This window comes from Danio rerio, chromosome 1, assembly GCF_049306965.1.
Source record: "Danio rerio strain Tuebingen ecotype United States chromosome 1, GRCz12tu, whole genome shotgun sequence".
Lineage (NCBI taxonomy): Eukaryota > Metazoa > Chordata > Actinopteri > Cypriniformes > Danionidae > Danio > Danio rerio.
The window spans coordinates 53,746,442-53,756,942 of record NC_133176.1 but is presented as its reverse complement, the minus strand read 5'-3'; the positions used below and the strand labels follow the sequence as shown (position 1 = coordinate 53,756,942).

General features: G+C 37.6%; 1 protein-coding gene across 1 annotated transcript in view; it reads left to right on the top strand.

The window, feature by feature from the left end:
* The first annotated feature begins 1,627 nt into the window (after positions 1 to 1,627).
* dkk2 (dickkopf WNT signaling pathway inhibitor 2) overlaps positions 1,628 to 10,501 on the top strand; it is a 45,615-nt gene continuing 36,741 nt past the window's right edge. The window contains 1 exon segment of the mRNA NM_001111209.1: positions 1,628 to 2,153. Coding sequence (NP_001104679.1) covers positions 1,956 to 2,153 — 198 coding nt within the window. The 5' untranslated portion in view covers positions 1,628 to 1,955.

The following is a 10,501-nucleotide window of genomic DNA, read 5'->3' as shown; positions in this document are numbered from 1 at the left end:
AACCTGATAGAGCTTGGGCGGTACTGCACAGAGGAATGGGCAAAAATTCCCAAAGACAGGTGTGCCAAGCTTGTGGCATTATATTTTAAAAGACTTGAGGCTGTAATTGCTGCTAAAGGTGGTGCAGGGCACTTGTCAATCAGGAAGCTATCATTAAAATTGGATGGCATTGGTCAGTGACATGATTCTGACTAGATTAAATGTTAAGGAAATGAACATAGTAGGCGACGCAGTGGCGCAGTAGGTAGTGCTGTCGCCTCACAGCAAGAAGGTCGCTGGGTTGCTGGTTCGATCCTCAGCTCATTTGGCATTTCTGTGTGGAGTTTGCATTTTCTCCCTGCCTTCGCGTGGGTTTCGTCCAGGTGCTCCGGTTTCCCCCCACAGTCCAAAGACATGCGGGACAGGTGAATTGGGTAGGCTAAATTGTCCATAGTGTGTGTGTGTGTGTGTGAATGTTTCCCAGAGATGGGTTGCAGCTGGAGGGGCATCCGCTGCGTAAACATGTGCTGGATGAGTTGGCGGTTCATTCCGCTGTGGCGACCCCGGATTAATAAAGGGACTAAGCCGACAAGAAAATGAATGAATGAATCTATTCTAGTAACTAAATAAGAATTAAAGTGTTGAAAACATTTTTTTTTTTTTTTTTTTAGATTTGTTTTGTTGTCCCACGTTATCAAATATGATTGATAATTTGGGACAGCATTGTTTGGGTGATCTGGGACTGCCTTCGAATGGTTAAAATATGCATTTAGAGACTTAACAGAGACTTTTAGAGACATTTAGAGAGTTTAGAGAAATTACGAAGTGACCAGATTACGAAGTAACCTGTCCCAGATGATCAAATTCAGGCAGAATTTTTTTATTTTTTGACACAAAAATGCTAATAGGTGTGGCTCATTTTTGTACAATATCTACATTATGTTTTCTTGGTTAGAAATCATCTTAGGGATTTCAGAAAAGTCTAAGATGTTGTTCTAATTAGTTAGATAGACTGTAAAACACAACACATTAAGGTAACTCAAACCATTTGATAAACCAGATCGCAACAAACCATTTAAAAAACCTAATGAGTACTGTGAACTTACTCCATTTGAGTAAACAAAGCAATTTGAGCACAGTAAACCCCAAAAAATGAAGAGAACTCAAACCAACTGAGTACAGTACAACCCAATAAGTTAAGGCAACTCAAACCGTTTAAGGAAACCGATTACTACAAACCATTTGAGTTAAACTAATCTATATGAGTACTGGGAACTTACTCCATTTAAGCTGAAGTAATGAGGTATTTAATTAACTCGTTACCTTCAACACTGAGTTCAAAACTCTTTTCAGGTGAGTAGAATTAACTTTCAGTACATTTTGAGTTAACTACACTCATTTGATTTGATAAAGTTGATTGTCGAGTTTTACAGTGTAGACATTGAAATACAGAGCTGAAGTCAATATGCGCAAAAACTGTCCCAAATTACTTGAATTCACCCTGCATGCTCAAACTGATGGAAAGAAAATGCCATCATTTTAAACGAAATCTCTTAAGCATCAATCTCTGCAGTCTGAGCCAGTAGGCTAGAACGGGGGCGGATCTAAACACAGACATCCTATAAAAAGAAGGTATCCCACATCATGCAACGCCAGCTTCACCAACACTCACACGGGCACGAGTCCTCCTCTCCTCTCTGCTGCTCTGATTTTTTTTCTCTTAGTGCAGCATCCTGGTGCCTTTTACATTCCTTCAGTTTTTTGTGTATTTTAAATTGTATTGCATTTCAAAGCTCCTCTGCAACAGCTATATACTTTTTTTCCCACATTTGATGTGTGATGGACACTGTTGAGGGGAGTTTATGCCTCTTTTAAGCCGAAGTGCACTGATCAAAGCGCATACAGTAGTGGTTTAACAAATATTTCGCCAAGAAAGCAGCACGTTCTTGTTCAGAGCAAGAAAACAGACTGAAAGGATGCTCACTGTTACGAGGAGTCGGTGCTGTTGGATGTTGCCGCTGATCGTCGCGTTTGTGCGGATGGGAGAAACTCAGGGGATCGAGAGCCAGGCTCAGGTGAACTCCATCAAATCTCTGGAGCCGCAGCCCGCCGCCGCTAACCGCTCCGGGGCTTCATACAGCGGCATCCCGAAGAAGAGCAACATCCCCGCTCAGGTAAACCTCATTCATTCACCAGTCAACTCCAAAAGCTTTTCATCACCACTTATTTATGATTAATGAATCTTTCTGTCGTGTTGCTTTGTACAAATTTGTTGATTTAGCTTGCGTTAGCTCTGAGGAGACAAACAGTTTGTCCAAAGTAAGTCTCACACATCTAAGATTAAACACGTGTTTTCCTACTAAAATTGTCCTACTAAATAAAAAATGTATTCTAAGTAGTTAAATATGTCGAGTTAATTTGTTATTGTCGATGTGATAAACAGAAATCACACTTTACATGAATAATGATGTATTAGTATAGACTAAACATTGCTTTATCATGAATTAGTGACCTAATCATGAACTAATATTCAGGCTAAGAGTTCATTATTAAATAATGGCTTCCTTATTAAACCTTCTTGTTAGTACATGTTGTTAATTAATGTGTGAATTGTCATTTAAAATGTAACCAATATGAACCGATGAGCTGTTAATGTATGATTATGTCATGATTTTACTTAGAGGGGCACATTATCATTAACTCATGCTGTACTACTTATGAACTCCTGTGTTTAAAGCTATACCAGAACACTTGTATATTGTTTATTCAGTGTAAATGAACTCGACAGAAGTTCAGAAGGAGTTCATAAGTTGTTAAGAATGGGTTAATGATGTTGTGCCCCTCCAAGTAAAGTCATGATATAATTATACATAAACATGTCATGAGACCATAATGGTTCAATTATTCATTAACTTATGTGGTAATTAATACATTAATTAACATGCATAAACAAGTGATTAAGGTAGTAATCATGTGAATCATGTTGAAGTTAAAGTTAGTTCATGATTAGCGCATGCATTAACTCATCATTAGTCCGTAATAAAGCAATGTTTAGTTTACATATTAATGCATCATTATTCAAGTGCGGTTATTGTATTATGTGTCACCCAGAAATCTGTATAGCGGCAAACTGTTGTTGCTAGAGTATACATCCTCATGGATTTTTTTATTGATTAAAAATATTTTTTTATGATGGGCATACTTAATTCATTTTCAAATCAGACTTTACTGAGCGCTTCTGTACCAGGGGTAGATCTCGAAAAAATCTGAAAGTATTGGTTGGGAGGTTTAATTCTCATAATTTGATTTGTTGTGCAGGTTTTAAGGTGTATATCCAACCAAACTAGCTTGGCTGTGGAGTCTTAAGCCCTTTACAAATCCAGTTTAATCTAGTTACATCATTTTATCATTGATTTAAAAAAAGCTTTTTAATCTAACTTTTTCCTCATTAGTCTACTTACTTCCTTTTCAAATCAGACATTATTGAGTGTTTTACTTGTATATTACACTGCAAAACGTCTTATTTTGCTTACCTGTCCATAAAAGGCTTAAGGGCTTGACATATTGTTGATTTACCTTGATTACATCTCTTACTGTACGTTTAAACTATTACCCTGACAAGCACCATGTGATATACATTGCTCATCTACTATAAAAAAAGTGTGTACAAGGCTCTAACATTTGCATTTTTTCAGCATATTATTATTATTATTATTAAATACAGTTGAGTGCTGTTCTTTAAACACAAAGCAAATCTCAGATTCACAGCAAAGTTCAAGATTTCAGATATTTTAAATGCAAAATTATATGCATGTTCAGTGTAAACGCCACAATACTGATGATTCAGATTAAAGTTCTCTTCGCTTTTGGGTGTTTCCCCTCAGATTAGCTGTTTTTAATTGAAAGCAGATGCAAGTTATTGGACAATTCGGTGTAGAAAGGGGATGTGATGGGAGTTTTCTCCCTCTCGCTTCCTCTTGGATTGGAAATATCTCTCAGTTCCCTGCCAGAGCCTCATCTAAACAATTGCTCTCAACTGCACCATCTCCATAAACGCAGGTGGTCTGGATGATCAGACCGCTGCCATACATGTGGAAACCACTACAGTCCAATATTAGTTAAATGTCATGCTACATTTAGCTGCTTATCCAAATGTAGATTGCGAACAACTTTCTAGATTGCTAACAGAGCGGCTGTTGTCTCATTTGGAAGTTTCCAGTTGCAGATGTTGCAGATATTGTGGACAGATCCCAACTTTCTGTACCTGGGGCGGATGTTGAAATCTGAAAGGATTGGTCGGGAGATTTAATTATGTTTATGAATTATAACAGAATTAAAAACAAAAACAAAAAAACAAGGCAAACTTGTTCTGCATATTTTTAGATGATTTAAGGTCTAACTTGGCTGTGGAGTCATGACATTATACAACACCAGTTTAATCTGAGTGTTTCCTGGATAAGAGTTGGATGTTTTGCTGCATAATGTTTATTAATTGAACAAGGAAGTGTGTAGTTGTGTGTAGATGATATACACATAGGGTTGTGTCGGTTATGTGTACCTTCATTCATAGCTATTTTTTGCTGATAGTAACATTTAGAATTGCCACAAAATCCGCATTATTTGCATGAATAATAATGCATGAATAATAATGAAGTCATTTTTGCCAACAGTGATCAGATTACACAACCAAAGTCATACTAGATGAATTATGCTGAATTATAATAGCATTAGATACAGACAAGTGTCTACTCGTTGTTTGAAACTAAGGTGTGCATATGAATGTAATTTTATTATTGTTTATATATATATATATATATATATATATATATATATATATACATATATATATGTGTGTATATACATATATATATGTGTGTATATATATATATATATATATATATACATATATATATATATATATATATATATATATATATATATATATATATATATATATATATTTTTTTTTTTTTTTAAAATCTATCTTTAGTATGAAGAGCTCTGCTGTGACGACGTGAATTTTCCTTTGGGATTAATAAAGTCTAACAAACAAACAAAACAGTTTAGAGATAGCAAAACAATTACACTATTTCACATAGGTCATGTAGATGCAAATTTATTTCAGATGTAGCTTTGAATTTGTAGTTCTAGAGCCCTCTTATATTTAAAATCAATCACATTTAATAACCTATTAACATATTTGTACAGTTAACAGTGATATTGACTGATTAGCATTTTTGTTTTTTGTTACAACCCAAATACATTTGGACAAAGCCAACGGCTGGGTTAAGTTTATAAATGGAAAAATTTGTTCATTTTCCTTCGGGTTAGTCCCTTATTTGTCAGGGGTCACCACAGTGGAGTGAACCGCCAACTATTCAGGCAGGAATACACTCTCGCTTTCACACACACACACACACACACACACACACACACACTACTGCCAGTTTAGTCCATCCAATTTACTTATAGCGCATGTCTTTGGACTGAAACCGGAGCACCTGGAGAAAATCCACACCAACACGGGGAGAACATCAAAACTCCACAACAAAATGCCAACTTGTTCTGCCAGGACTCCTTTATGCTGTTAGGTGACAGTGCTTACCACTGTGCCACCCATTTTTGTTGATTTGTAAAAACCCAAATAAATATGGCAAAGCTAATAGCTGGGTAAAGTTCAAAAATAAAACGAATGCTACCTTCTTTTACTTAAAACAACTTGTTTTTAAATGTGTTATATTCTGACAAAATCTGTCATTTATTTCATGGTGTTAAAAGCGATTAGTTACTTTAAAAAAGTAGAGCAACAAGTTGATTTTACTTAACGTCAGTAACATTGACTTAACCTTTATAAGTAAACTAACCACTTAATACAGTGTGCAATGCTACTATCAACCTTTGTTCAAACTTTTATAGGCAGTACTTTACAAACATATAATTTAGACAAGTGGTTCCCAAAGTTGGGGTCGGAACCCCCGGAGGTCACGGGACAATGAGGTTGGTTTGCTTGTCTATTTCCAAAAATCTAATTCATTTTTATTAAACTATTAGAATGACCATATTTTATCCATAGCTCCTGAAGAACATAATAGAAGTTAATAGTAACATTGTTAAAATTATTTTAGCCTTAGTTGCTTTTTTTGTAACTTGTGGGTAAAAAAAACACGCAAACACTGGGAGAACATGCAAACTCCACAGAAATGCCAACAGACCCAGCCGAGCCTCGAATCAGTGTCCTTCTTAACATTGTTAACATGTTAAAAATAAACATTGTAAAAGTAACATGCAAATAAAAAGCCATCAGCCTTTCAATTATTTTGCGAACCCTGTGGGGGATTACGTTATATTAAAGACAAAGCAAAAGCGTCAGATGCAGCAGATTGATTTTACGGCACAGGTTAAACTTTCTAACACCATAAGCGACACTCTTGTACATTAAAAATAAACACAGGCCACAACTGAACATAAAGGATAGTCTCCAAGTGGCGATCTCCGAAATTAGACAATGAGTAGACTTGGGCCCAATGGTTATGTGTGCGCCATTGTGTGCTAGGTTGATATATTTATAACCACCTCAATGAATGCTTTGGTCTGAGTATTTGGAATATTCTGGAAACTACTTCAAAACTCTAAACTGTTAGTCTAAATCAGGGGTTCCCAAACTTTTCAACCCACAACCCTGAAAAATAACAACGCCAGTGACCCGCGACCCCCAATATTCTCTATTTTCAATAGGTTTGGATCATTCAAATTCAAATGAACTTATTGTAGTAGTAGTGATGGATCGTTCTTGAATGATTCGTTCATTTTGAACGAATCTTCACTGTGACTGGGAAACTACGAGTCCTTTCAGGTAGTGATTCGTTCATCCGCACGTGCGCACATTTGTGTAGGTGGTATCGTTCATTTCAAGTCTTTTGAGTCGTTCATCGCGGAAAGGCAGAAGCCAATCATATGCGTTTAGAGCTGGAAAAAGAATTGATCCGTTCAACTCTCGAGTCCTCAGGTTTGAATTCTGTCACGTGATGAACGAACGAATCAAGAACCAATAGACTCGAAAGGTGATTTTATTAGCATGGCTCCTATCGGCTCAGACTGTGTACATTGGTTAAGATTATATGTATGTGACTGTCAGTGTAACGTGAACGAACCACTGACATTTAAAGGCATGAAGAGATGAGCTGAGCAAAGAGACAACAATACCTTCATAGGCAAAAGAGCAGGTAAACATTGAATTATTATTTTCTCCTTCTTATAGTGTTCTTTTTATGAATTATTTGTCGTGTGATCAAGCTTTTGGGCTACTTGTAGATGTGTTTGGAAGCAATTTGTAACATTTTAATAATATTTTGGCAAATTAAATCAAATGAACGAAATGACTAAAAAAAAAGAATCGTTCATCTCGATGTACGAGACTCAAAGATCCGAGTTAGTAAGATGATCCGAACTTCCCATCACTAGGCATGGGATGATGACGGTTTTCAAGGCGGTTTTAAAATTGGCTAAATTTTCTGCTATACTGTTCCTCAGGTATTTTTAAGGAAAGATAATTAAAGATGCCATTTTAAATCGTAAAGAAATCTGTTTGAAACTAATGAAGACTGCTGAAGTCAATGACTCGTTTGAATTATTTAGCCTGACATGTTTACTGCGCCAATATATTTTAGATGTTGCTCAAAAAATTATATTGTGTTCAAAGGGGGAAAAGTAGTTTATTTTTAATTAATATATTTTAGAGAAATAATCACAATACCCTAAAATGTTATATTTTTATCCAAGGTAACCATACCATCGGAATCTTATACCAGCCCATTCCTAATCTACAGTAAGATTGATGCGTTCACACTTGCTGAAGTGGTGTGATATGTGGTCTAAACAATTTTATTGCCCAGACACATTTAGCATAGAAAAAGCATGTGGAATGATCCCTATTAAGCTCTGCAAGTGTTTAATAGTGTAAAGATATAAGCGCTGAAAAAGATTTAATGATGGCACCCAGAAGTGCGCCTGGATTTAATTTACCGCGACGTCCTTGTAGTCACTTTTCCTACATTTTTCACTCCCATCTGGCGTGAGCTGTCTGAAGAATGCTTTACATTTTTATATGTCATTACACAGCTGCTGAAATGTTTCCTCTTAAAGTCCTCTAACTGCTCAAGGATATGGTGAAGATTATAACACAAGCTCCCAATAAATCTCCCGCACTGGCGTACTCCCAAGTGCTGCAAATTAGGGAAGAGAAACGGCCACCCAGTTTCATACATCCATCCCAATCGGGGACAGGCAGAAATTCGGTTTCTTGCTGTAAGCAAAGCTGGCCCGCGGCCACCACGTCAGAGTTTTATTAGTAGCTACAACTTCATTTAACTCTTTGACAAAGTCAGATGCCGGCCACAAATCATTCCGAACCTACCAGTGCAGTCGAAACAAACCAAAATCACTCACTTTAGATGATTAGAGTAAATGTTCAAGGGGGGTTAATAGTGGTTTCCCAATTGTGGGCAACCCAAAAAGAGGGATATTGGGATTGGCAGAAGGCGTTCACCACATTAACCTCAGCACTAAAGGGGAAGAGGCTAGTATTGCGCAGGAACACGAGAGCTGTTTCACATCAGTGCCGCTGCTTTGGGACTTTTAACTTTTCCTCTTATTTAATTTGATACTGAGGGTTCGTTAACGAGTAGGGACCGGGACGGGGATTGTTTGGGTCTGGCTTGTAAAGAGGCGACTCTCCTGCTCCCTGTGAGGTTAAGTGACTGTTTAGTGATGCTAACGAGCTGAGAGGGGGGAATAAAACAGGCAAAGGTGTGGCGGAGTTTTTTTTAGCGCTTACCAGGCTAATCATCTGTGCAGACTGAAAGCTGTAAGAGGTTTATGAGTAGGATTTCAACTATGAGTAGGATTTCAACTGGGCTGTGGCATATGATATTGCAGCATTCCCAGAATTCCGATGGTTAGCGTCCAATTAGCCTTGCTCATTGAAAAGAAGCCATGTGAACATGCATTCATCCAATTTTTTTCAGCTTAGTCCCTTATCCGTCAGAGGTCACCACAGCGGAATGAACCGCCAACTATTTCAGCATATGTTTTATGCAGTTGATGCCCTTTCAGCCACAAACCAGTATTTGGTAACACCCATACACTCTCACATTCACACACACACTCATATAATATGGCCAATTTAGCTCACCCACACCGATAAGCGGAGAACGTAAACTCCACACAGAAATGCCAACTGGCTCAGCTGGGAATCGAACCAGCGACCTTTTTGCTGTGAGGCGACAGTTCTAACCGCTCAGCCTTTGAAAATCCCCAAAAAAGAGAAGGTTTTCTTACTTCAGTCTATAAATTGCTTGTGTTTGGTTTGTCTATGCTTGACCTGTTAGGTTACAACCCCCTGCATGTTTTCCAGTGTCCCCATTTATTCATTTTCTTTTCGGCTTAGTCACCTTATTAATCTGAGCTCACCACAGTGGAATGAACCGCCAACTTATCCAGCATATGCTTTACGCAGCTGAGACCCTTCCAGCTGCAACCCATCACTGGGAAACATCCGAACAATTTAGTTTACCCTATACCATATGTTTTTGGACTTGTGGGGGGAAACCGGAAAACCCGGAGGAAACCCACGCGAACACAAGGAGAACATGCAAACTCCACACAGAAACACCAACTGACCCAGCCGAGGCTCAAACCAGCGACCTTCTTGCTGTGAGGCGAACATGCTACCCACTGCACCACCGTGCAGCCCGTGTAGTTACTAAACTTTCTGTTTTTTTGTGTTACTGCATGTTCACATGGCTACTTTTCATTAAACATGGCTATTTGGGTTCAAAAGCCCAGCATTTGTGGCTATTTGGGTTATAATTAACCCAGAGTGCGTTTTTTTTTTAGCTCTTTTTCTATTGTCCATGTGAAAAACGAATAAATTTTTTTCAGGCAAAATACATGTTGAAGCTGTAAATCTTAATAAAATACATTTGGAAATTGAAAGCATATTTAATTCCACCCATCATATGCTAAAACTTATGTATGGTCAAAATGTTATTCATTCATTCATTTATTTATTTTCCTTCAGCTTAGTCCCTTTATTTATCAAAGGTCGCCACAGCGGAATGAACTGCCAGCTTATCTAGCATATGTTTTACACACCAGATGCCCTTCAATCTGCAACCCAGTACTGGGAAACATCCATACACTCTCACTTTCACACAGATAAACTACGACCAATTAAGTTTATTCAGTTTATGCCGCAGCGCCTGAGGGAAACCCATGTCAACATGGGGAGAACATGCAAACTCAACACAGAAACGCCAATTGACCCAGCTGCGGTTCGAACCAGTAATCGTCTTGCTGTAAGGCGATAGTGCTAACCACTGAGCCACTTAGTTGCCCCATCAAAATTATATTTAAAGAAAAAAAATAAATGCTTCCCATTATATTTTTAAATACAGTTGAAGACAGAAAGTCATGGCATCTTTGCCATGATGACAATAACTAATATTTGACTAGATATTTTTCA